This window comes from Micromys minutus, assembly GCF_963924665.1.
Source record: "Micromys minutus genome assembly, chromosome: 11".
In the NCBI taxonomy this organism is placed as follows: domain Eukaryota; kingdom Metazoa; phylum Chordata; class Mammalia; order Rodentia; family Muridae; genus Micromys; species Micromys minutus.
In genome coordinates, this window is record NC_137980.1 from 51,624,222 (window position 1) to 51,651,947 (window position 27,726).

At 46.5% G+C, this 27,726-nt stretch overlaps 1 protein-coding gene across 1 annotated transcript; it reads left to right on the top strand.

The window, feature by feature from the left end:
• The first annotated feature begins 754 nt into the window (after positions 1-754).
• EDEM2 (ER degradation enhancing alpha-mannosidase like protein 2) lies at positions 755-27,726 on the top strand. Its single transcript, XM_080925677.1, has 11 exons — positions 755-919; positions 1,150-1,260; positions 3,427-3,466; positions 7,370-7,475; positions 11,925-12,050; positions 14,021-14,232; positions 16,866-17,007; positions 19,228-19,352; positions 21,020-21,164; positions 24,686-24,807; positions 27,205-27,726. Exons 1-11 carry the CDS (start codon positions 813-815, stop codon positions 27,697-27,699), a joined length of 1,731 nt encoding a protein of 576 aa, XP_080781803.1. The 5' UTR covers positions 755-812; the 3' UTR covers positions 27,700-27,726.

Here is a 27,726-nt window from a genome sequence, read left to right on the forward strand (position 1 = left end):
CTCTTAAGCATTAGGAAGGAGGGGAGGGTAACCTTTTCAAAATGTTGGTTTAGGCTCAGTGAAACTGACTTCTGAATTCCAGAAATGGAAGAATACATTCCTCTTGCTTTAAGCTTCCATGTGGGTGATAATTTGTTACAGTAGCTTAGTGTACAATGTCCCTGATATGGTGTCCCTGTATTGTTATCCAAGTCTTAGTTTCCTGTGGTTTCCCTTCTATCTGGCTCCTCTAAGAAATGTTTAAAAAATATTCTCCTAGTTACTCAGTGTTTGCTTTGCCAGTATTATAGGCATTTCTGGAAACCTTAAGCTTTGGGAAAATAATTCTAGAGTTTACTTACACAATAGGGTAAGTGGTTTGGCAAACCCTGTATCCAATAATGGTCAGTGCCGAACATTTTCATCCATATGCTCAAATCTTGAGTCCCTGATAGCCCCTCTTTTAAAAGGTATTTGGAAAAAAACAACTAAATGAGATAGCGCCTGTAAAGTGCTCCTGACGCTTTACTACACCGTAAGGGCTCAACGAACGGAAACTGGGATTGTGAAAACATCACTAACAGTCGCCACAGTAGCCACTGTCTTTAAGACACGTTGAACTCTTCTCTGTAGGCTAGAAATCCCGAGATGCTCCTTTGCCTAGGTTCCACTGCCCATTGCATCCTGGGCTTTGTAGTCAGGAAGTGAGTGGCTTATTGCCCAACGCGCAGGCGTCGTGGTGCGTATCCCCGGAAGAACCAGCCGCGGCTGGGAGGATGAGCTGGTGGCGGTGGCTGCAGCTGCTGCGGCGGCACTGACAGGATACGAGCTCTATGCCTTTCCGGCTGCTCATCCCGCTCGGCCTCGTGTGCGTGCTGCTGCCCCCGCACCATGGTGCGCCAGGCCCCGACGGCACCGCGCCCGACCCCGCCCACTACAGGTGAAGGGGGCCAGGCTCCCGCTCTCCACGGCTGGGGACTGGCAAGCGCCCACCGGGACCCTTCCCTTCCCTCCACCCTAGGATCCCCACCCTGACATGCTCTGGTCCCGCTGCTGGGTCCTTGGCAGAAATCATTTGGTGGTTCCCATTCTCCGTCCTGTGTCTGGTCCTTTCTCCCGCCTGATTTTGTGTTCTGGCCCCCCTACCTTATTTCTCATCCCTCGCACCAGGGAGCGAGTCAAGGCCATGTTCTACCACGCCTACGACAGTTACCTGGAAAATGCCTTTCCCTACGATGAGCTGAGACCTCTCACCTGTGATGGGCACGACACCTGGGGCAGGTAGAGCGAGCTTGAGGGCCAAGGGGGTTGGCTGGGGTCGTAGGAGGGTTGGTGGCTTCATGGTCTCACTGAATCCCGAAAGTTTCCCACTAGAGCTGATTCAACCCGTTCAACCCAAACGAGCACTGTCAGAATCTACACAGCTTTCACAGTACAAAGAAGTCTTGAGTTAACCTGGCAGGCTAGCCCTCTGGGCTCACCTCAGCAGGAACAGGCACCACATATGAGGATTTAGGGACATTTCTGGAGTCACAGAATATTTTGAAAAAACTCCCAAGAGTCAGGAAACTCAACTCCTTTATTTTATAGGTGGGCACACAGGTCTAGGAGGAATGTTACTCTCCCCATAGTTTGTAGTTGGTGTACTCTTTGTAGTTGGTGACAACTGAAAGATACTTCTGTTTTCATACCAACACCTCTCTCCTCTATACATACAAGTCACCTGATTCGTTTTGTTTTAGAAATTCTTGTGTTACCATATCACTTTTTCATTTTCACTGGACTAAAAACTGAGCGGAGTGAAGAATCGTTGCATTAGCCAAAACTGACATCAGCGCTGTAATCCCAAGTTGTTCTTTTTTTGTTTTGTTTAAGATTTATTTATTTATTTGGTGTACACTGGCAGTTTGCCTGTATCTATAGACAGGTGAGGGTGTCAGATCCGCTGGAAATGAAGCTACAGACGGTTGTGAGCTGCCACGAAGGTGCTAGATGAGCACCCAATGCTCTCAACCGCTGAGCAATCTCCAGCCCCCGAGTTCTTTGCTTGTTTGTTTGAGATAGGTCTCACGTAGCCCAGGCTGGCCTCAGACTTGTACATAGCTAAAAATGACCTTGCACTTGTGATGCTCCTGCTTCCACCCCCCTCACCCCCCCCCCCCCCTGTGCTGGGTTGCAGGTGTTCGCCATCACTCCTGCCTTATCCTCATCTTATTTATACATGATAGCCTGCCCACTGATGCCAAGGGCTAGGCAAGGAAGCTAAGAATGTGTGCCAGGTTTTATTTATTTATTTTTTTGTTGGAACGAGAAATGAATGCAAACAAATGGATAATTGAGGCAGGATAGAATCCTGCTTGCAAAGTATGTCATTCCTTAGAACTAGGACCTGTCCTGTGTATCATTCTAGAACGTTCCCAGTTTATACGATTACACAGGTGTGTATATGTATTATTTGTTTATTGAGATAGGATCTTGCTATGTAGCCCAGACTGGTTTTAAACTCTCAGTCCTTTTAAATCAACCTCACCAGTGCTGGGATTGCAGGCTACTGTGTATCTTTGTAAAATATCATCTTATTAAAGGTATAGTTTCCACGAATAAAATACCCCACTTAAAATACATAGTGATCACTATCACAGTAGCAGATAGAATACTTCTTTACCCTAAAAAGTTTCCAAGTGCGCTTTATATATCATTCCTTTGCGGTTACTGGCCCTAACAGCAGCACATTTGCTTTCTGTCAGTATGGCTTTTAAAATTTTAAAAAAAATGGTACGCGTGTTTGCTTTGGATGAATTTAGGCGCACCTTATGTGGGCAGGAGCCTGTAGAGGCTCCTGGCTAGAGTCCCTGGAACTGAAGTTGCCAGCAGCTACAAACCCCCACATTGCTGCTGGGAACCAAACCCAGGTCCTCTGTAAAAGCAGTAAGCGCTCTTAATCACTGAGCTGTCTGTCCAGGCCCCCTCCCCCGCCACTGTGTAACGCAGATGAAAACGTGTATGTGGCTTACATCAAACACTGTTTTTCCACTTAACACCATGATCGACTCATCAGTACACAGAACTCCGGATAACCTTAATAATGTCATGCATTTGTACTTGTCTGTATCGGTTTGTCCATCACTCTTCAACTTGTGAGCAACTGGTAATTTCTAGCCTTTTGATGTTACAAGTAACATAGCCCTGAGCATTCCCCATCTCTAAGCATGCTGTAATTCTGCGCTGCCTCTATAGTAGGGAAGAATGCCAGGAAGCACAGGTGAAATGTTAATTATGGTTGAGCTACACCAGGCAGTCAAGGGACTCTTGCGTTTCCCTCTGGTTCCTCTGTTGTATCTGTAAGTGGGATCGATAGGGATGCTGCTGTGTCTCATTTAGATCTGCGCAGTTGTGAAGCTGGTGTTTGATGTTCTTATGAAGCAGTGGGACTTTGTCTTTTTACAGTTTTTCTCTGACCTTAATTGATGCCCTGGACACCTTGCTGGTGAGTATCCCATCTCTTTGTTTCCCTCCCTATTATTGCCCAACCAACATCCTTCCTCTTTTGATAGCTTGTCTGTGGGTAAAAAGTAAATTCTTCCCCTGGAATCTTTTATCTCATGATTCTGAGCCACCAGGCTCTGGTTATCCAACTGCATAGGAGAGAATGCCAAGTTCCAAAAGAAACCAATTGCACAGGTTCATTGGTTGAGCAAATGTTTACAGAAGCCCTGTGGTAGACATGCATAGCTCGGTGAAAGAGTTCCAGACGGTGACACCATCCTTTTCAAAAGCTTATATTCTAGCTAACCATGTTAAATGGCAAAAGGATAATAGCAAAACCAGTCACTGTGTCATGTGTGTGGCGTGTGCTAAGTCCTTTACAGGTTATATTAGTCAGTTCTTACCATCGCTGTGACCACACGAGAGAACCTCTTAAAAGGAGGAAGAATGTATTTTGGCTCACTGTTCCAGAGGCCTCAGTACATGATTGCTCACCCCATGTGCTTGGGCAATAATGGGGCAGAGATGCCTCTTTGTCTCATGGTAGATAGGAAACAGAGATCGGGAGACAGGAGTGGGCCAAGGACAAGATGCCCACCCCACGTTGCGCCCCCCCCACTCCTAATTTACTTCCTCTATTTGATAAGGTTTCCATAACTTCTCAAAGTAATGCTACCTAGGCTTCCACACGGCTTGTCATGATTGCTTCTTATTCAAATCACAGCACATGCATTATCTATCTCCTGGTTTCATTATTTTGTTATTTTTTTGTCCCTTCTTATAGATGAGAAATGTGATTTTTAGGAAGAAATGAAGTGCCTAGAAAGATAGAACTCGGGTTTAAACAATTTCATGTGTCTGTTCTGCTTACCCCCATCCAGGGTTTTGTTGTTTAGCCAGGCAGACCTCAAACTCGGCAATCCTCTTGCCTCAGCCTCCCAAGCGCTGAATTATACATTTACCACCATGCCTGGCCACTCCTCATTTTTATACATCTATAATATTTATGTGACTATGAATACTACATACATATGGTTTGGCTTATAGTTTTTGTTTAATGTTGGTTTGTATATTTTTTTTATCTATTTATCAATCTATCAAATATTTATTGAGGACAACTATGTACCAAGCGTGGTGCTAAACCTTGAAGTCAAAATGGTAGGTTCAAACAGAAATGGCCTCTTCTTGTCTGGAGTTTGAGATGTTAGCACCAGGATCAAAGAATAGCCAGAAAAGATGATAACTACAAATTGAAGCCAGAGCTCTATGTTGCCAAGGTTCTAACCAAAATTGATCTGGTTTGTGCCTTTACTCCTGGCACTCAGGAGGCAGAGGCAGAGGCAGGCTGATCTCTGAGTTCCAGGCTAGCCTGGTCTATGGAGTGAGTTCCAGGATAGCCAGAGTTATACAAAAGAAACTCTCAAAAAAAAAAAAAAAAAAAAAAAGTCTCCCAAACAAACAAACAGTGATCTGACCTAGCTGAGGATGTTGGAGAACTCTGAGGCCGTGGTGTGTAACTGGAGATGGAATTGGAAGGAGAAGCTGGCGGTGACCGAGAAAGCGATGGTAGCAGGGTATTGTAGGCCAGGTAATGGAGGCTTTGTGGTAGGAGAGCAAAGCGAGCAAGCACAAAGGAGGCCAGTGTGCTGAGGTGAGAGGGAAGGGGACCAGTGACTCGGGTATTGGGGTCTGGAGGTGCACGCTCCTTTTCGCTGTGTTGTGATCGGTCAGTGATGAAATTTCAGCACAGGAAGTGATGAAATGTCTGCTTTGAGATCACCGACTGCTGTGTAAGATTGTGCTCTCATTCAGCCACATTTGTCAAGTAGTCGCTTCCTCAGCTGTGTCCGGCAGTCCGAGGAAAGACAAGGATGAGCAGCGCCTCTCCCGTTGTGAAGGCTTTTTGTTTTGTCTCCGTGTGGAAAGAAACGGGAGACCCTAACAGTGGTATGGATAAAGTTCATAGGGGTTTTTAAAAGAAGAAAAGGTTGAAGAAAGCATCAGAGGCTTCCTAGAGTAGGTGACATGCCAAGGGATGGAGTTATAAACGGAAGACGTAGGGGGGAGTGGCTTCTGGTGGAGGAAACAGGAAATTGGAGAATACTGGGCACAGTTTTACTACCGATGCAGGTGGGCTAGAGGAAGGCGTGTAATGAGAGACAGGACAGAGGTAGGCTGGCTCCAGGTCCTAGAGAAACCTGAATGTTGGGATAGTCAGGAATTGTCTGGGCTGCAAATTGCAGAGCCTCGTTTGATTTAGCTGACTGAGGCAAGAAGACAAACTTACTGATCAGATAACTCAAAAGTCCAGGTCAAGGCTGGCCTCAGACCCGGTCCAGCAGACAGATGACGTCAGTAGGAGACCCCTTCATCCCCTCTCACCTTTTACCTTCTTGGCTGCTGTGTTCTCAGTCTTAATAAAGGCAGGTCAGCCAGTTGCCTTCCAACTACTCCCCAGTTTAAGCAACAGTATGCTCAAAGAATCACCCTTCCCCTTAATCCAAGGAGTGAGTCTTCATTGATCAGGCTTGGATCACATATACATTCCCAAACTTTCCCAGTGGGGAACCCACTCCATAGCTGGGGACATGGGGTCCTGAATTACAGGACTCTCTGGGAGGAAGCGTATTCAAGGGAAATTTGGGATGATATTAGCAGAGAAAAATTAATATTCTGTGTCAAGTTAGGTGTAAACCCAGCACTTGAAAGCTAGAGTCAGGAACACAGCAGTCCAAGGCCATTCTTGCCTTACATCGTGAGTTCGAGGCCAGCCTGGGCTGTATGAGAACACTCAAACAAGCAAGTTTGTTCTGACTCTCCCTCCCTCCCTCTCTTCTTCTCTCTCCCCTTTTCCTATATTCTCTCTTCTTTCATGTATGTATATTCATATACAATGCAGATGTGTATAGACATGTATATATGTAGGCACACACATATATATCTAGCATTTGGCTAGATTTAACCAGATTTATTTTCCCAAGTAAAAGAAAGGAAGGGATATGGTTTAGTTGATAGGCCATTTGCCTTTATGCATGCAGCCATGGGTTCAATTTCTGTCAACCTCAAATGGATAAGAGCCACAAAGCTACATGAAAATGCAGACTCTTTCTTTAAGCATTTAGTTTGGGAGCTGGAGAGATGGCTCAGCGGTTAAGAGAACTGTTGCTCTTGCACCGGACCTAAGTTTGGATCCCATGTGGTTACAGCCATCTGTAACTCCAGTTTGAGGACATCTATCCCACCTTACCCCACACACTTCTGACCTCCAAGAGCAGGAAGTGTGAGTGTGAAGGGCAAAACACTTAAACCCACAAATAAAGTTTTCAAAAAGGAAAAAGCCAAAAGGTAATTTCTTTTCCCTTTAGCAGTGAGTCAGCTACTCAACTGTGCCATCGGAGACTTAGGCTGTTTGTCATTTCCTAGTCTCATTGTTGGGCTTTCGCCTCCAAGGCAGAAAAGCAGGGGCAGAGTACAAACCACGCTAGCCACATCTGCTATCTGGAAAAGACTTGTCCCCAAAGGTGTGCTTCACAAGGATCAGAGTTACCGTGACACTGTGACTTCTCACAGAAAAGGAGGCTGAGGAAGATGGTGTCAGGGCTCTTGGCCTCTGTGGTAGGAGACTTTGGGAGAGAGAAGACTGGGAGGCAGCTGGTTCTGTATTTCATGAAGTGGAAAGGACAGTGAGGTAGAAGCAACTGCCGTCCACTTCTGGTCCCCCTTTGTTTATGTGGGATCCATTAAAACGGGTGTCAGGAAATTGTGCAGGCTGAGTTTCTGCGTGGTTGCTGGCTCAGTGTAACTGAGTCCAGGACAGAGAAGCTGGAAAGCGAGGGTCTCACCAGCATCTGACCTGTCTCCGTGCCCAGAGGAGCCACATGGTCAGGGTTTTCTTTCATTCCAGATTTTGGGGAATACCTCTGAATTCCAAAGAGTGGTGGAGGTTCTCCAGGACAACGTGGACTTTGACATCGACGTGAATGCATCTGTGTTTGAAACCAACATCCGAGGTGAGGAGCACTTTTTAGGGTCTGTAGGAGAGGAGATTGGAGTTGTCCCAACCAGAATGGTTGTCAAGGTCTTCGAGAGTCCTCTTTCCATGGCACTGGCTCCAAACTAGTGACTGACAGCACTGCTGCATCCGGGGAAAATAACATTTGGTGTTTGAAGAAGAAAGGTATAACTGCCTTCTTGGAGGTTACTGTACCAGGAGACCTTTGTGGGATGATGGGCATGTGTTTTGATTTGCTCTATTTTCTTCTATTGTTTTTTTTCTTTTTCTTTGGTTTTTGAACTGTCTGTGTGGCCTACACACAGTTCAAACTCAAATATCTGCTATCTCTGCCTCCTCTGCTAGGGTCTAAAGGTGTGCGACACCACAGCCTACTTTTTTGTTGTTTGTTTGTTTTTGGGTTTTTGTTTTTGAGAGACGTGGTCTCCACACTGTTGCCAAGGCCAGATTGCTGCTTAGTATGTAGTTCTCAAAAGTCATGCTTTTGCCTCAGCCTGAGAGTGCTGAGGTCATAGGCATGAACTGCCGCACCCAGCTCCCGTTTTCCTTTGATTAATGTTACAGTTATATACGATATCGTCTAAGATAGTTTCCTTAACAAATAGAACAAGCACCGTACCGAAGTCTAGAAATGGGGAGAAATTTCTATTCTCTTCCTAAATGGCAGACGTGCCTTGAAGACCATCTTGACACGTGGGCTGCTGTTCCACATTTGGTTCTTCACCGTTGAACTTCAGGCTTACTCACGCATTTAGCACCTTCCATGCATGTGTGTCCGTGCAAGGGTGCATGCGTGTGTATAGCCAGAGGTCAGCTCCCTGTGATACTCACTAGGAGCTGTGCGTCTGCTTCTCTGAGACAGCCTCTCACTGGAACCTGGACCTTGCTGACTGTGCTTGGCTGACAGGCCAGTGAGCTTCCTCAGCACTGGGCTTGTAAGCGTGCACCTTCACACTCTTTCTATGATGGGATCCGGGTCTTCATACTTACAGGGCAAGCACTGTGCAAACTGAGTCAAGTCCCCAGCCCTGTTACCTACCACCTTCTTGTGCTTCGGTGTCTCAGGTCTTATGTGTGGTCCACCTTTTCTCTAAAGAACTTTAGAATTTTCCTTTGTGTGGCTATGTTCTAGGCAGACTTTCTTAGGTTTCGTTTACATGAAAATGTCTTTGTCTCATCGTTTTGGTCTTTGGGAAATGTTATCTCTGCATGCATAGCCTCTGCTAAGGATATTCTCTCTTTCTTGTCTATCACACTGGTTTGGCCCAGTCCCTCTCTGTTTCAGTTCCTCTTAGGCAGAAAGAAGGGAAACCCAGAGCTCAAGGTCACAGGCTATTTTTGTTAGAGGACACTTCCTGGTATCTAGTTAGCCATATTTCCAGTCACGGAATCTCTGTCTCTTTTATACATCCTGAATATTGTGTGATAAATCAAAATAAAAGGTAAGATGTGGGCAGTGACAAGCGCCTTCTCATCCCTGACATGGTGACAGAAGAGTGACCAGCTGAAGGGAGCAGAGCTTTAGAATTGAACAGGCTGTCTCACCAGCTGTCAGATAGGGGACCCAGGGCAAGTTAGTTTGCTTCTCTGAACCTTAACATTCATATCCGCAGATGGGACAGCAGCACCTAGACCTTGGTCTGTATTGGGGACTTCAAAAGGTGATCACTGTTCTTGTGACCCACCAAGGGAAAGACACTGTTAATGTTATCAAGAAGGTAGAGTTAAAAGGTGACTTTATTGTTTGTTTTAGAACAGTGGTAATTAACCTGTGGGTCCAGACCCCTTAGGGGTTGAATGGCGCGCTTTCACAGGGGTTGTCTAAGACCATCAGAAAAAAAATTATGTCACAACTCATAGGGTAGCGAAATTACAATTATGAAGTAGCAACAAAAATAATTTTATGGTTGGGGGTCAGCACAGCATGAGGAATTATACGAAAGGGTCACAGCCTTAGAAGGGCTGAGAACCATTGCTTTAGTATTTTAATGTTTTAAGGTGTATTACATTTACTTATTTATTGTATGGTGTGAGTGAACACAAAGACAGCATATACCTGAAGGACAGAGAACAACTTGGGGGGATCAGTTCTCTCCTTCCACCATGTGGATCCTGGGGATGGAACTCTGGTCAGCAGGCTTGGCAGCAGGTGCCTTAATTCACTGAGCCATCTTGATGGCCCTATTGTTGCAGTAAATATTTAACAAAAATAATGGCTTATCTCTTTACCGGCCCAGTGAACTCCCTTTCCTGGTGGTTTTCTACTGTCGGTTCTCTGCCTCTGTCCTGGGGTAGTTCTCTACCCCAAAATCCCAAATAAATACAGCTCTACAGCCCAGTAGCTTTTCATTCAGGTTTATGTGTTCAACTCTCAATCCACAAACCCTCTACACAACAAATCCAAGATTACATCAAATAGATACAAAGATACAAACTGCCCTTCTATATAAGATACTAGACCTATAAAATCTTTAATGTTCACAGCTATTTAACGCCAATCAATATCACCTGGGTCTAGCTGGTCCTTGGGAGCCTCCATCTTGCCACGACCTCCACCAACTCGTCCTCTGACCTCCTCTGACCTCTCCTCTCTCCCTCGCCCCACCCAGTCACTGACTTTCCTTTATTTTACTAATTAAAATGGGAAGGTTCTGGTGAAGTCACCCTTGAGTTCTCAGTGGGCAGTCCTTCTTGGGGAAGTGGAATTAACGTTAAAATACAAACAGCTTCCGGACAATCTACACCCTTTAAACATTTATTCTTTGAAAATTTAATAGATGTATATACTGTACCTTGGTCATGTCCAACTCAATCCCTCTTCTCACTCCCTGCAGAACCTGCCCCCAGTACTTCCTCCACCAACCTTCATGTCTAGTTCATGCTGCCCACACATAGTTTTGTGGTCACCTACTCGAGCAGAGGCAACTTACCAGCGGCCAAAGTGCTGAGGAAAATGATTCCCTAACCCTCAGAGCCATCAGTTGCCAGTGGTTGCTCAGGTAGGGCTGGAGCCTCAAGAGCTCCTGTCCCATTCGTGTTGGAGTGCTTACGAGCCTGGTACTGTGCAGGTGACCATAGCTGTCATGTCATTCCCAGCACTCCTTTATTCCCTTCCTCCTGAATTCACTCCACATCTCTTCCGAGCCCTGAGTGTATACAGATGCTCTGTCGAGTGAGTGTGACACGGATGCTCTGTCGAGTGAGTGTGCACAGATGCTCTGTTGAGTGAGTGTGACACAGATGCTCTGTCGAGTGAGTGTGCACAGATTATCTGTCGAGTGAGTGTGACACAGATGCTCTGTCGAGTGAGTGTGCACAGATGCTCTGTCGAGTGAGTGTGCACAGATGCTCTGTCGAGTGAGTGTATACAGATGCTCTGTCGAGTGAGTGTGCACAGATGCTCTGTCGAGTGAGTGTGCACAGATGCTCTGTCGAGTGAGTGTGCACAGATGCTCTGTCGAGTGAGTGTGCACAGATGCTCTGTCGAGTGAGTGTGCACAGATGCTCTGTCGAGTGAGTGTGCACAGATGCTCTGTCGAGTGAGTGTGACACAGATGCTCTGTCGAGTGAGTGTATACAGATGCTCTGTCGAGTGAGTGTGACACAGATGCTCTGTCGAGTGAGTGTATACAGATGCTCTGTCGAGTGAGTGTGACACAGATGCTCTGTTGAGTGAGTGTGCACAGATGCTCTGTCGAGTGAGTGTGCACAGATGCTCTGTCGAGTGAGTGTGTACAGATGCTCTGTCGAGTGAGTGTGCACAGATGCTCTGTCGAGGGCTGACAGAGCAGCCCTCTTACTCTCAGCATTTGACCAGTTACGAACTTGGTCTCTGTATGGAGAATGAGTGGAATGCTACAATACTGACTACTTTCAGAGAGCTCCTTTCTGCAACACTAACCTGTGAGTATAAAAATAAATATTTGGAAGGTGTTTGAGGACGTGCCTGTATAGTAACCCATCAACAGTAGGTTCCCCTCTAGGAACCTGTGACCTCCCTCACCATGGGCTTTTGATCAGGTTTACCTTACCAAGACATAAATTTCCTCCTGTGGACCAGGCCTCAAACCTAATCAGAAAGTGGTTGGTTACTCCATGAGTCTCATGCCACTGTTGTACCAGTATACATATCTTGGTGGATAGGTCAGTGCTGCAGCATTTAGGGTTCTTTGCTGGGTAAAGTCTAGTCACACTTTTCTCCAGCCTGCATAGCACTTGAGACGACTATATAATCGTTTGTTTTTTTAAGGCAGGATCGCACTACATCCTTCAACTATAGCTTCAAACTTTGTCTACCCTTCAAGTGCTAGGATTAGAGGTGTATATCACTCTTGCTGGGTAGATATGGTATTTTCATTAGCTGTTTCCTATCGAGGCACAGTTCTAGTTTGCATAAGAGAAAAACTGGTCCCTAAGGCCCTGACCCCTGTGTCTCTGCCATCTTCAGTGGTAGGAGGACTCCTTTCTGCTCATCTCTTGTCAAAGAAGGCTGGTGTGGAGGTGGAAGCGGGATGGCCTTGTTCTGGACCTCTCCTCAGGATGGCGGAGGAAGCAGCCCGAAAACTCCTCCCAGGTAAGAGCCAGGCAAAGATGGGGGACAGGGGCGGACTCAGTATGTAGCTCTGGCTGGCCTGTAACTTATTGTATAGACAGGGCTCTGTCTCCAGAGCTGAGCTGACAGGTACAGATTAGAGCATCTGGCTCTAATCTTCTCTTGCTAGAAGTAAAGATGGCAGTGCTGAGATTTTTCCCTGATTCCTTTTTTAAACCTCATTTCTGCTGCTTTAGCAACCATCCACAATAAAAATCAGAAGGTTTTCTCTGTAGAAGTCAGAAGAGTCCTAAGCATTGTAAGGGCCTGCTGAGGGTGTTGGCTCAGGACAGCTAAGCTGATGTTACTAACGCTTGCCGGGTCATGGTCCTTGCATTTGTTGTCACTGAGCCCTCTTGCCCCTCCCAGGCCACATGCTGCTAGGGTAAGAGGACCCTTGGGAATAGCTTTGGTCCAAACACTGGGAGCTGTGGGTTCTAGGCTTTCCTCTGCCACCCAGCATCTGGACCATATCACTCTCATGCTCCATGGCTCAGTTTCTCTGCTGTCCATAATTCTTACCTGCTAGATGTGCCTTTCAGAAGGCTAATCCTTAGATTAGACAGGAGAAGATGCTTGGGCAACCAGATGAGAGGGATTAGTTCAGACTTCAAGCCAAGCCTCGCTGTTTTTATCCGAGCTCGGCAGCATTAGCTGGACACTGTGTTCCCGTCTGGGTGTGGTAGAAGTCTAGGGATCTCACACCCAGACACGTGGCTGCTACTGCATGCACTCTGGTAGCTCCTTGGCCACCTCTTAGCCCTGGGGAAGGCCGAGGCAAGAGGGTGAGCTGGGTTCAGGTCTCATAGCCCATGGCTCACAGCTGTGGCCCATATCTCCTCACAAACATCACAAACATGTGCCATGTGACTCATCTGTGGAGAAAACAGCCTTGTTGCCCCTTGTATTTTTCCCATTTAAACATTATTTGCAGTAATATACATATTCTAAAGTTCATATTGAGTAATTAGAAAGGCAGCACCAGTGTATCGTGTCTGTGGGTTGCAGAGGATTTTCAGACCCTTCCTTTAATACTTCCTGCCTGTTCCTAAAATATTCCCTTTAGCCTTTCTTGCTTATGCCTCTTTCTCCTTGCCTGCCTGGAGCCAGAAAGCAGGTTCCATTCCTCTAGCAAAGTGCCTGGTGCTTATAGCACTCCCAAGTTTTGACAACTTAGTTTACAATTTGGTGACGTATAGACTGCCCTGACATTGTTGGCCTCTGGACCTGGAGAGGAAATCTCTGTCTTGGGCTCATTGTCAAGTTCTTCCCTGGACATGGGGTAGGATGGGCAGAGCACTGGGCTGGATTGAAGGGATTGGTCAGAGCAGGCATTTCCAATCCCTTCTCTGTATGACTCTCCTACGTGACCTTTAGCTGAGTCACTTGTTACTGGCATGATGCCCCCTACCTGTAAGTAGGGGTTGTATTGTATCAGTGGCTTGGTTTGTTTCCTATTTTTAGATTTTATTTTTAAAATAATTTTGTCCCTGAACTTTTATTTGAATCAGGAATTTAAAATTGACTTCTACAAATCTGTTTCATTTGGTGAGAGTCTCTGAGTAACTTCCAGTGTGGCCCCACTTCTGCCTAAAGCATAAATCTCGCCTGCTTCGCACTCAGCTACCCTTCTGGCTTTGGAAGGCATGGTATGGAAATAAAGTAGTAAAATAAAAAATTGGGCTGGCTAATATGAAGTGTGGAGTGTGGCATCTGGGAGCCCAGCTCTTTCCAGCTCTCGTCACCACAGTGGGACCCAAGGTGACACAGCGCAGTGTTTGTCTGACAGCATCTGGGTCAGACAGTTCAGGGCCTTGCAGTGAGACTCAGACACAACCAGTCACCCAGGAAAAAAACGAAAGAAGGGCTGACTGAGGCCTGAAGCTTGGGGTCTGTCATCAAACTGCCCATCTCTCTCTTCTACCTGGAGTCATAAGTTTCTGACGGTTTAGCATTTCAGACCCCCACGGGCATGCCCTATGGAACTGTGAACCTGCTTCATGGCGTGAACCCTGGAGAGACCCCTGTTACCTGTACAGCAGGGATTGGGACCTTCATTGTGGAATTTGCTACTCTGAGCAGCCTCACTGGTGACCCTGTGTTTGAAGATGTGGCCAGAGTGGCCCTGATGCGCCTCTGGGAGAGCCGGTCAGATATTGGGCTGGTAGGTCAGCTCTTGCCTTTCTTGTGTAAGCCAAGGCTTCTGTGTCCCCCATTTATAGACCCAGAGGTCTAAGGAATGAGGTCATCCAAGGGAATTTTACAGTGATTGTAGGTGTGGTCCAGGGTACCAAAAGTAGACTGAGCCTGCATTTACATTTTGCACAGAAGCTGTCTTAGGGATTTCTGTTGTAGTGATAAAACACCATGACCAAAAACAGCTGGTGTGGAACAGGTTTATTTCCTCTTTTAGTCTATCATCCAGGGAAGTCAGGGCAGGAATTTGAGGCAGAAACTGATTTAGAGGCCATGGGGGAGTGCTGATCACTGGCTTTGCTACCTATGGCTTGCTCAGCTGGCTTTCTTAGAGCACCCAGGACCACCAGCCCAAGGGTTCCACTGCCCACAGTGAGACCTTCTCCATCAGTCTCCTGTCATGAAGATGTACCACAGGTTTGCTCAGAGGCCAGTCTGCCCGGGCCATGTCTTCAGCTGAGGTTCTGTCCTCCAAAATGACTCTAGCTGTGTGAAGGTGACATAAGACTGGAGAGCACAGGAAGGAAGAGAGGCTGATGTCTCATCCTTGGAGGGAGCAGGGCTCTGTTACGCTGTGAGCTTTCTTAATTCTAGGAAGGAGTCATACGCTTCACACCCCTGACTCACTGACCATAGATTATCAGTTCACCTGGCCCTTAGTGACTATTGGCCACTGCAGAACTGTGTTTCCTAAAATACTCCTGCTGAGAGATGTTAAATGGCTGTTCTGTGGGGGAAGAAAATGATTCCAGAAGAGTTATATTAGGGGCTTCTTGCATATGGTATTGGGATTTTTTTTGAGGGGGGTGCCGGTTTTTTGTTTTTTTTTTTTGTTTTTTTTTTTTTTTTTTTTTTTTTTAAGATTTATTTGTTTTTATATATTTGAATACACTATTGTTGACTTCAGACACACCAGAGAAGGCACCGACCCCATTGTAGATGGTTGTGAGCCACCATGTGGTTGCTGGGAATTGAACTCAGGACCTTTGGAAAAGCAGCCATTGCTCTTAACTGCTGAGCCATCTCTCCAGCCCTTTGTTTTGTTTTTTACTTTTTCTTTTTTTAGAGTCATGAAGAACTTGAACAGAATAAAAGTTACTAAATGCAATGGTAAAGGAATCTCTTTCCCAAGCATATTTGACCTGAGGACTTCATTTTCCCTTCAGTTCCTATTAATAAATAGAAGTTTAACACATCTTGGGCCAGCTAACCCTCAAAGCTAATTTCAAACCCTACTCGGGATAAGGCAGTGACACTAACATCAATTAGGACAGTAACACTGGGTTCTGTTCAGTGCTTGACTTAAGCCTTGGCCCTGCTTCAAGGTGTTCAACCTCTCTGATCCTCAGATAGTCCAGCTGATGCCATTGTATTAAAGACTATGCTGAGTCACTATAACTCCTCCTTGTGTTTGAAAGTGCTTGTATGTCGAGTTTCCGGCATGTCTGAGGAATCATAAAATTCCTTCAGATGCCCTCTGGAGGCCCACGGTAACATCCTTAGTCCACTGCAGGCAAGCTTTGCTGCAGCCTTGGAACTATGGTGGACTCAGATGGTGCCCTGTCTGGACCCCTCTTTTCTGTACATCCCTGTGCACTCTGGGTAGAAAGGTGGGAGACCTTATTCTGCTTTGTTTTGGCTGGAAGTCCTACGTCCCACGTCCCACGAGCAGTTCTTCACTAGTGACTGACACTCTGGTGTCTGTGGTAGCTCACTCTGAGGGGCATCTTCTGTATCAGTTTCCAGATCCCATCACATTTGCCTCCCGTGACCTCCAGTAGAAGCCTGTTGGATCACTCCCCTTGCCTATTTCCCTTTCCCTTCCTCCCATTCTGGTATTTCCGGGAACTCACCTTCCAAATGAATGTCTTTCTGTCTTTCTAGACGAGGCATCCTGAACTAAGACAGAATGCTTAGCTGTGTCTTTTCCGTTGATTGTAAACCAGCTAAAGTGAGGCTTCCAGGAGAGTCCAAGTTGTATGGAAAAACCTTTAAACATTTACTTTTAAAAGGCTTTATGGTCATGGGATTCAAAGGCTAAAGCACACACAAAATGTACCCAGTGCCACTGGTGGAATCCCCTCTAATCCCAGCCTCCAGCTGCTGAATTCTTTCCCATAGAAGCAACTTCTCTGTCAGCTTACTAGGTCTTTCCTGAGTTTGTTTGTGCGTGCGTGTGTAAACTGTTTTGCTTCTGACTTTTTTTATACTGGGGATTAAACCAGGGTCTTGCAAATGTTAAACAGACACTCTGCTGCCGAGCTTCATGCCCATCTCTTTTGGACTTTTAGACACTTGCCTTGAGCCTGAGTCAGATTCTAGAAACAAGTTCTCATCTCTCAGCTACACTCTCTCTAAGCAAGAGCAAATACTTTAGGCCATTCTTTCTTTCTCATTTTTGTCTAGTGTGCTAAGAAATCCCTTTCAAATGTGCACGAGCTGCGTCTCCCCAGTAGAGATGGCAGGAAGGATAGCTGTGGTACCCTGTGTCCTCCTCCATCGGTGCATGTCTTAAAGAAGTACTGAGGGGCCTGCCTGGCATCTTACTGGGCAGTCAGAGTACTAAGTATGTCCTGCCTAAGAATTGTGTTTCTCTCTTAGGTTGGCAATCACATCGATGTGCTCACTGGCAAATGGGTGGCCCAGGACGCAGGCATCGGGGCTGGTGTGGATTCCTATTTTGAGTACCTGGTAAAGGGAGCCATCCTTCTTCAGGACAAGAAGCTCATGGCCATGTTTCTAGGTAAAGGGGGCAGGGTAAGGGGGCTTTTTCCATGACTCTTCTGTTGACTGCTTTACTGTTTGTGTCAGGTCACTGCCAAGTCCCTACAGAACCTACCCGTGTTGCATTCAGAGCCATCGGAGGCTCCTGACACACACTGTGCCTCTTCATAGTTCTTTCCTGTCTTATGGTTTTGTTTGGTCTAAGTTTTGTCCTCTTTGTTTTATTTACTTATTTGTTTCTGGTTTTGAGTCAGAGTCTCATGTAGCCTAGACTTGACTCAGATTCTTTGTAGCTAAGGATAACCTTAAACTCTTTATCGTCCCACCTCTATCTCTGTTGTGTGACACTGTTCCTGAGGAGACAAGAACAATTACCTCCTCGTCCCAGATAGGGAACCAGTGACATATGGATACCACCAAGATCCATCTTGGTGAACAGTGAGTTTTATTAGGGTTATATAGTGAGGGTTTATTGACAGGAGCAGAAATGACTCAAAGACAGCTGGGCAGCTCATTTAGCCAGAGAAAATCTCTAGGTGGCCCTTGTAGCTTATATATTCTTGCTGAGGGAGGGGCCCAGTGTATGTGGTTGATTTCAGGGACTTCCTGAAGCCTCAAAGTTGTTTTCTTCCTGAGCCTTCTGAGCTTCCCCATTGCTTTAACTCCCCTTAGAACACCCTGTTGTCTCACTTCTTTTCTGACCTGTGTCTTAATGAGCTTCTCTGCAGCATGGAAGGGGGAACCCTTGCATAACAACCTTCAGGAGCTGCTGGAGATCCTGTTTTCCCTGACTGTGGTCTGGATTCCTTACCCGTTGGCCACTTCACATGGTGCTTGCTTCTTCTGGCCTGTCTTTATGTATCTAAGTTCCATCCCCCCTCCAGAGTTTAGCTTACATGTCCTGCCTGGCAGTCTGTGTCTCCTCAGAGTACTGAGCCTTTGGCATCTGCCCTGTTCCTTACTCGTTTTGTTTTTTTTTTTCCAGTCTGTAGCTGGACTTTTGGCTATTTTCTGGGTTCCTTTTTCTACTAACCTTCTCCACTCCCATTCTACCCTTCCAACCCCCAACACTAGGAAGGAGAGAAAGAAAGGTAGAGGGGGAAGGGGATGTTAATATCGTTAAACTAGTTTCTGCAGACAAGGGGGTGTTGAGTTTCTTGGGGCAAGTTTGATCTTTACTGTCAGGATATCCAATTCCGTCTTCTTGTTTCTTGACACACGACTACTTGACAAACCACAAAAACAAAACAACAGCAACTGGCAGCAGCAGCAGCAGCAGCAGCAGGAGCTGCGGAGCTGCAGTGGCTACGCTCCTCTCAGCACCCTAACATTTACACCCTTTCAAGAGTCCTCAGAATTCCAAGTACCATACACCTGCAGAAACCATCTGCTGCTGGCAAAATCACACTCCTGCTAGAGCACAGAGCAAACTTTCTTTGGGAGAGCAGCTCCACATCCCACACCTGGGGTCAGAACACAAACATGTTTCTGTAACATTTCTGTGCCTTCTTTTAAGAAACCAAAATTCTCAGTATTCCAGTCCTTTATATGTAGTAGTTCACATCTACCTGGTGAGTAGACATATTGACCTTTCAGGCCAACAGACACTAGTAATAATCCTCATGCAGGCTTGTCAAGCACACAGTGGTAGTTATCATAGCCACTATTGATTTATTTGTGCATATTTACTGGATACCATTGACAGGCCAACCACTGTGCCAAGCTGTGAGCATGGCTGTTTAATTCTTATTTTTGGTATAGCTTATGAATTGATGTCTGCATTTGGTTCTTCCAGATTACATTTATTATGTATATTTATTATGCACTGTCCTAGTGATGGGGATTCTGCAGTGAACACAAAACTAAATTCCTCCTGAACTCACATTCCAGAGGGAAAATGTCACCTCAGCCTCCCACTGACTGTCAGCTCCATGTGGGGAGATTTTTTTTTCTTGTTGGTACCAAATACTATCCTAATTTAACATAAAATAACCTGAGGCTAGTGAGGGAAAAGTTTGCCCCAGGTCATAGCTGTCATATGAAAAAAGAAGAGTTAAGAGTTTGAGCCTGGGGTTTTGAACCCATGTCTCTTTCTAGTGTGGTCACCTTTATGTCTCCTGGTTTGCTTCAAGGCTGGGTCCTGCACGGCATTTCAGAGTATACGCGCATGCTTCCTTTGTCCATGCTTGCTTGTCTCCTCAGTCACCAGTGTCAATTGTCTCTTTCCCCCGTGCTGCAGAGTACAACAAAGCCATCCGGAATTACACACACTTTGATGACTGGTACCTCTGGGTGCAGATGTACAAGGGGACCGTGTCCATGCCGGTCTTCCAGTCCCTGGAGGCCTACTGGCCTGGTCTTCAGGTAGGACTTGTCAGAGAGTGATTGTTTTTCTATGGTATGATAATACAAGCTTGTTCTAATGCCTCAAATAAGGAACTTTAGTTGCTGGAGTAACGCTGGGGCAGAGTGTGGAAGGTAGAACCAAAGCAAGCTAGACAGGCTTTCCAAAGGGAGCACTTGGAGACCAGGTCCCAGTTGGCTATGGGTATAACATCACGCAGTGTGGCTCCAGGCTGTATAGGAATGGTTGCTGGCAACAGCTGCTTTTCCACTGGGCATTTCTTTCAAGTTCCTTCCTTGACATAATGGCCTGCTCTGCCCACCATCCTGATTTTTCCCCCTGATACAGTCTGATCAATTTATAGTTAGAAGGGATCTTAGAGCCCATCTAATCTACCCCTACTTATATCAAAATATTTCATCTACCAAAATATTTTATAATCTAAAGATGCCTTTGTTTGCTTTTGTTTTGAGGCAGGACCAAACATCTCCCACACTGGTCTTGAATTCATGGTGTATTGGATGGTAACCTTGAGCTTCTGATTCCCCTGCCTCTACTCTCCAAGTGTTAAAAGACACTTAAGAGGCTGTGGGAGCGGACAGCCTGCCCTTGTTTATACACACATGCACAGGAGTGTGTGCATGCGTAGAGTCAAGGAAACTCAGTTACAAAGGCTGCTGTTGCACTACAGTGAACCACTAGAGTAATATTTTAATACTTAAGTAGAAAAAAATAGGCAAGTGACCCAGCTATGGTGGCATACACCTTTAATTCCAGTACTTGGGAAGCAGGGGTGAGTAGATCTCTGTGAGTTCAAGGTCAGCCTGGTCTACATATTGTATTCCAGGGCAAACAGAGTCATATTGTAAGACTCTGTCTGAAAAAAAGAGATAGATAGATGATAGACAGACAGACAGACATGAAAAAAGGGGATTCTTTAAATAGACTTAACAGTAATTTACAACCTTTGAGCCACAAATTCTCTTTCTGGAGATTTGTCTCACAGAAACATTTTCACATGCTTGAGGTGACATATAGGCAGTATTTGTTGCAGCATTAACTGTTTTAGGAGATGGTAAAATCTGGAAACAGGCCAAATGAGGACTTAGAGAATGGATCCGACTACAGTCCGGGTGACAGAAGACTGCAGCCGTAGAAACAGGAAGAAAAGTAAGATATATTATTGAACGAATAAGGAAAAGTGCAGAGCAACATGGTAAAAAAAGCTGTAGTGTAGGAAAACATCACGCTCATTTCCTTACATCTACATAAAGTTGGAAAGTTTATAAAGCCCACTAGTAACCATGGCTGTCTGTGGGAGGCGTGGAATCCTCATGAGTCTTAACATACATACTCAGTCTCTCCCCCGTGTGTAGAATTTTGGATCAGCTGGCCAAGGTAACAGCCGGATAGTAGCAGACACTGACCATGAGGTCCAGAGACTTACATGTAATCTCAGATCCTCAACAAGGTTTCAGATAGGTGCTGACTTTTATGTCTAACAAACAAGGCCCAGAGACATTTGCTCATTGTTTCAGGGCCACAGTCAGTGGTCAACGTCAGCTCTGACGTCAGCACCTTCAGCTTCCAAGGCTTTGCTCTGTCTTTTCCTTGAGTGACCGACTGTGAGTTTTACCTGTGAACTCTGCCTGAGTCGGCTGACCTGATAACCACTGTTTTCCCACAGAGCCTCATTGGGGATATTGACAATGCCATGAGAACCTTCCTCAACTACTACACTGTATGGAAGCAGTTTGGGGGGCTGCCAGAATTCTACAACATTCCTCAGGGATACACGGTGGAGAAGCGAGAAGGCTACCCACTCCGACCTGGTAAGCAGTGTCTTTGGTCCATGGCCAACCTGCAGCTCTGGTTCTTCACGCCCTAACCATTCACAGGTACTCCCAACGCTACTGTCCTTCCTTCTCTAACAGCTCTCGATTGTTTTCCTATTAGCCATGGAAACTGAGTTCTCCTGGGTTGAAGTGGCTTGCCCAAGGCTGTTAAGTGCAGGTCTCCCAGCGAAGTCTTACGCTCTTTCAAACTTGGAGATATGAGAAGAGAGAGACACCAGCCAGGCTGAGACCTGGGAATAGGCCACTTCTGTCAATGGTTCGTGTAAAGTACGCTTCTACAGATTGTGATGTTAGAACATTGGGCCATCGAGTCTCTTCCTTGGCAGTTCAGAATCAAGGAGAGGACCACAGACTGAACTGAACACTCTCTTAAGTTCTTTGCCAGCTCTGTTGTCCTCTATAAGGAGGGAAGAAGTAGGGAGAGGCCGAGCTTAGTCAGTAGGTAGGCACATGGCCCAGCGTTGGTCAGGCCACATTATGGTTGTGTGGGCACGGTAGTCTCTACATCCTCCCTTGCCACCTGAACTCCATGTGAGCCACAGACCAGCCTTCCTACTTCCTCCCACTGTTCTGTGCTCTGTGCCCCGTTCCTTCCCTCCTCTCATCCCAGGGAATGTAGGAGCTTGGGAGTGGAGAGACCAATATAGTGATGCTGGTAAAGAGGGGTCAGAGGTCACACACAGGGACTCTGCATGGACTGCAGTTTGCTGTGTTTCTCAGACATTTGTTCTCATGGTGTCTTAGTCAGGATTTCTATTCCTGCACAAAACATCATGACCAAGAAGCAAGTTGGGGAGGGAATGGTTTATTCAGCTCACACTGTTCACAATCAGAGGACTGGAACTCAAGCAGGTCAGGAAGCAGGAGCTGATGCAGAGGCCATGGAGGGATGTCACTTACTGGCTTGCTCCCCCTGACCTGCTCAGCCTGCTTTCTTATAGAACCCAGGTCTACCAGCCCAGGGATGGCACCACCCACAATGGGCCCTTCCCCCTTGATCACTAGTTGAGAAAATGCCTTACAGCTGGATCTCATGGAGGCATTTCCTCAACTGAGGCTCCTTTCTCTGTGATAACTCCAGCTTGTGTCAAGTTGACACAGAACCAGCCAGTACACATGGCATTATTTTTCTTTTGTTGTTGTTGTTGTTTTGTTTTCTTAAGAAAACTCTTGGACTGGAAAAATGGCTCAGGGGTTAGGAACACTGAGTGCTCTTCCAAGGTCCTGAGTTCAATTCTCAGCAACCACATGGTGGCTCACAACCATTTGTAATGAGATCTGATGCCCTCTTCTGGTGTGTCTGAAGATAGCTACAGTGTACCTATATATAATAAATACATAAACCTTAAAAGAAAACTCTTAATGGGGCTGGAGAGATGACTCACAGGTCAAGAGCACTGATTACGCTTCCAGAGAACCTGAGTTCAAATCCCAGCTCACACAGTAGCTCACAACTGCCTGTAACTCCAGGACCAGGGGATCCAACACACTCACATAGACATACATGCTGAAAAAACACTAATGCACATAAGATAAAAAATATTTTAAAAGATACAGTTCCTTTTTCTTTTAAAAAAAGGAAGAACGAAAACTTCGGAAAAATTGGTCATATTCATCATTACCAGGGGGTACGATAAAACTCAGAGTTTTAACTACATATCAAATGTTCAGATGCAGTTTCAGCATTGGGACTTCAGACAGGTCTTCTAACCGAAATCCCCATACAGTCATTGGTGCCAGTGGTTTGCGAATCTTGGCCTAGGTCAGGAAGCTCATTGCTAACAGGGGCCACCTGCTCTATTTGCAGGGCCAGCTGGCAGGAATGAATTAGATGGGAGTACACATTGCAACCAGGGATTCTAGGAGCGAAATAGTCCAGTCACCCCTCCTTCTCCCGAACAGTGGCAGATGAGAGTGATAAGGTGCTGTTCTGAAGCTAGGCTGGCCAGTGTGTGGGACTGCGGTGTGAGTCTTTGATGACCGTTACAGAACCTAGCCCGAAGTTCTCCATAGGCCTTCACCTCCCTGGACTGCCCTTCAGAGTTGACTGGGGAGACATACAGCAAAGTCCTGGCTCACACCCTGGGCCCTTGTGTGAACAAAAAGGAAACGTTGGCCTTGGGCCAGCCAGCTGCTGGCAGCAGAGGGAGGTGTCCCAGGAGAGCACTGTCTCTTCATTGCTGTTCTCCTGCCCTGGAACGGACCCTAGAGTGTGGGATGAGGGCTCACCAGACAGCCAGAGACCTGTTCTCCAAAATAAGAGTAGATGAGTCAGTGGCCACAGCCCAGTGGTAGGTGGTCTGCCTCCCCTGTGCACCGCCCTGGCTGTGCTCCCTGGCACTACAGAAATGAGCATATGGGTGGATGGGTGAGAGCCAGAGTTCACCAGCAGGGAGACAGCCTGGCCAGAGGAGGTGCTGGGGGAGGAAGGAGATAGCTTCCATTTGAGAAGAGGTGAGGTAGAAAATAAAAAAAAGAAGGCAGCAGTGGTATATGCCTGTAATCCAGGCATGAGGAGGCAGAGATAGGCCCATCTCTGAGTTCCAGGCCATCCAGGGCTACACAGTGAAACCCTGTCTCAAAACAACTAGAAAGGAAGGAAAGGAGGGAGGGAGGGAAGAAGGAAGAAAGGGAGGGAAGAAGGAAGGGTGGAAGAAAAAGAGAAGATATAATGAGTTTTCTCTTACTTCTGCCCACGGAGGCTATACATAACGATTCTTTATGTATTAAAAGCAATAAGTATGTATGTGTATACATACGTGTGTGTGTGTATACTTACTAATGGTAAATAGTCTCACCTTGGTCCTTCCTCTTGGCATATTCAGCAGCTTAGGAAGTGGCCCCTGGCTGTAGAATAGGACCCTCAGAGTATCTTGAACACCTTCTCGTAGTTTCACATAGCCCAGGCTAGCCTTGGACTCACTGTGTGAGGGTGATTTAGAACTCCTCCTGATCTTCATGTTCTCATTATCCAAGTGCTGGGATTTTAGGCATGTGCCACTATGCCCAGCTAACTTGTAATTACTTTTTTCCCTGTGGTGCTGTGAATCTCCCCCCTCGCCCCCAGGCCTTGCACATGATGGGTAGATGCCCCTTCCTAAAACTGTGTTCCACGGTGTTCTTATCACCTTGCTGCTGGGAATTGTTGCCAGTCAGACAGTTGTGTACAGTGCCAAGGTTAAAGAGGCAACACACACTGTGACCACAACCTCTGCTGCCGTCTCTGTCCCAGAGCCTGGCCGCCTGTCTTCCTGGGGATGGGGGTCTGCTTTGCTAAACTGAGTATCAGGGCTTGTGCTTCTTGGCTTTGAAGAGCAAGCACGGGCCCACTCAGTCTTTCCACGGTGTCAGGACCCACTTGATAATAGATTCAGAGGCTGTGCAGCTCACCAAGTAGTCCCACCAGGTATGGAGGGGAGGGGTCTTCTGCTGCCTTCCCTGAGTGGGCCCCACGCCACTCCTGTCAGTCACTGAGAAGGTTCTGCTCGGCTTTACAGAGCTCATCGAGAGCGCAATGTACCTCTACCGTGCCACAGGGGATCCCACTCTCTTGGAACTTGGGAGAGATGCCGTGGAATCCATTGAGAAAATCAGCAAGGTGGAGTGTGGATTTGCCACGGTAAGTGTTTTAGGGCCCAGGGAGAGGAAGTCTCCTCTGGCCGCTCAGAAGCCATGGTGATGGTTTGGCAGTGTTGGAGCATTAACACCAGAAGGGAGTGGTTGTAAAGACGACAGAGATGCTTGCTGAAGGCTATGTGTCTAGTGGAAGTGTGAAAGGTCAGCGAGGAGGAAAGACAGGCAAAGGCAGAGTGACTCAAGATAGTCCAGGCCTTATTCGGGGAAAGAACTCTGCAGAGGGGGCCTCTAGACTTAGAGCCAATTGTCTTCTTACAAAGCTGGTGCAGATACAGGACACCCAGAGGGGAGCATGGGAGGGGATTGAAAGTTTGTCATTGCTAGGGTAAGCTGTGAGTAGACAGTAGAAGAATGTTAGGTGACTGATGAGCATCTTGCCTGGTGGCCATTGTGTGGGGTTCCCAGGGCAGTCAGACATATAAAGAAACAAGTTAATTTATTTTTAGAAACCCAATTATTGTAGTTACTGGTATTCTCATAGTTCAGTCAGTTTTCCAAATGGCAGGGGCCTAGCTCCCTAGGTAGATTAGACCCTAAGTCCTTGGCCTGCCTCTGCCTGCATCAGTGTTCCATCTGTCAGGATATATACTTTACAACGTCTTAGGAGGAAATCTTGGGGGTACCATAGCACTGATTTCCAACATGGCACCTTAATAAGCAGTTCGCTGTTCCTCGGGCATTTGCTATATGGCTTTCATGTGCCAGGCACTATTCTAGGCCATGAGTTTGAGACACAGGCAGACTAGGACCCTTGCTCTCATGAGCTTACATATTTGGAAAAATAAGGAAAATGTATGCGTGTGGGAGATGGAAAGCTAGCCAGCACAGCTGAGTGGGGAGGGAACACTGAGGAAACTTCTTAGAAGGCAGGGGTGGATTGTGTAGAGCCTTGACAGGCACAGGAGAGAGTGGGATTGGGGTTGGCTTGGGCTGAGATCCACAACAAAGCAGTGCCACGATCTGATTTGTACTTGAGAAATAGCACACCAGCAGCTCTGAGAGAGAGCAGACATCCTTAGAGTCCCCAACAGGAGACAGACAAACACTTCCTACACATAAGGCAGATGTAAGAGAAAGTACGCTGGGGCTTTCCTGAGTCTATAGAGTTTGTGTTGGGTGTGGATTTCAAAATAAAACAACAAGATTTCTGCAAAACTTTGTAATGTGACAATATTTTATAAAGTGTAGATAGGTCCTTTATCCTCTTCATGGTGCTAAAGATTGAACCTAGGGCCTGATGTATGCTGGCAAAAGCTCTACCGCCCAGCTGCACCCCTGCTAGACTCATTTTGTGATAGAGAAGACCTGTAGTGAACAGGATAATAAAGCAGTGGTTTGTTTTGGCTTCCATTGAGTTCAGTTCTCTGAAAAACCAAGCAAGAAGTCCACTGGGAAGGCAGAGCTCATTTCCATGAGAAGAAGGCCTCCTGGAGGCCTCCCAAGGTGCATGATGGGAACAGCCCTCAGTCTTTGTCAAACAGGAAGAAAATCTGACTTGGTCTTTGAATCCATGGTTGAGTCACAGGATTGTGCAAGCTAAAAGTCCACTGAGAATTAATTTTGCTGAGATGTATTGGTAAATCTGAGAAGCTAAAAGTAATTTGTAGTAAATTATCCTACTCATCTCTGCCTGTGAACTTTTAAATGTTTTTACGGCTGACCCCCTAGTTAGTTATTTGTAGTAGTGAAAACCTGATGCTCATCAAGGAAGGTTTAAGTCAGGGGTAGTGTGTCACTGTCATGAGCACTGTGTCAGATTTATTTAATAATAAATTCATAAACTGCATAGGTGTCATTGGTTGCAGTTTGCCAAGTTACCCGCTTTCCACTGACAGCTGTTGGCAAACACAGATTCCTTTATTCTAATCTTCACTAATAATATCGACTCTTGGGCTACACACTGTACATCATGCATGAGTTACACCTGTCTGTCTAATGTGAACAGTGGCTACAAGGGTAGAGACACAGGGATTTCAGGGAGTTCGGAGGCAGAGGGGCAGAGGGGCTTCTGTTCCCCATCAGCCTCTTAGCTGGCTCCTTCACTTCCTTAGATCTGTGTTCCAAAAACAGTCACAAAGACCCTCAGGTGAGATGATGCTTTTGGCTAAAACTGCAAGGAACGCATCCAAGCAGGAAGAGGTTTGACCCACAATGTTAAGTGTACCTTAGGGGGAAGATGGAAGCAGGAAGTCCAGTGGGAAGTTTGTGGTGATTCAGGTGAAAGGTGCTGCTGGCTTGGCAGGAGTGAAACTCTGAGAAGTGATTCACCTCAAAGCCCTCAGCTGTTTAGCGGCAGAGCAGTTTATAAAGATGACTGCCTGACCTCACTTCCAAATTGAGTTTCTGCTCTGACTTTTCCGCTTCTTCCATCCTGGGGCAGATCAAGGACCTCCGGGATCACAAGCTAGACAACCGCATGGAGTCTTTCTTCCTGGCCGAGACTGTGAAATACCTCTACCTTCTGTTCCACCCAAACAACTTCATCCACAACAATGGCTCCACTTTTGACTCAGTGATGACCCCCCATGGGGAATGCATCCTGGGAGCTGGGGGCTACATCTTCAACACTGAAGCTCACCCCATTGACCCTGCTGCCTTGCACTGTTGCCGGAGGCTGAAGGAAGAGAAGTGGGAAGTGGGGGATTTGATAAAGGAGCTCTACTCTCTCAGACAGAGCAGGTCAAGAGCTCAGAGAAAGACAGTGAGTTCAGGGCCCTGGGAGCCCCCAGCAGGGCCAGGCACACTTTCCTCATCTGAAAACCAGCCCAGGGAGAAGCAGCCTGCCAGGCAGAGAGCCCCGCTTCTCAGCTGCCCTAGCCAGCCCTTCACTTCTAAACTGGCACTGCTAGGCCAGGTTTTCCTAGATTCCTCATAACCACTGGATACTTTTTTAATTTTTATT

What these genes read in the sequence shown, in the direction of transcription:
- EDEM2 (XM_080925677.1), top strand. Translation starts at nt 813, where the DNA reads ATGCCTTTCCGGCTGCTCATCCCGCTCGGCCTCGTGTGCGTGCTGCTG. An exon ending in GGGCACGACACCTGGGGCAG is followed by an intron (nt 1,261 to 3,426) that starts GTAGAGCGAGCT and finishes GTCTTTTTACAG; the next exon opens with TTTTTCTCTGACCTTAATTG. An exon ending in GCCGGTCAGATATTGGGCTG is followed by an intron (nt 14,233 to 16,865) that starts GTAGGTCAGCTC and finishes TTTCTCTCTTAG; the next exon opens with GTTGGCAATCACATCGATGT.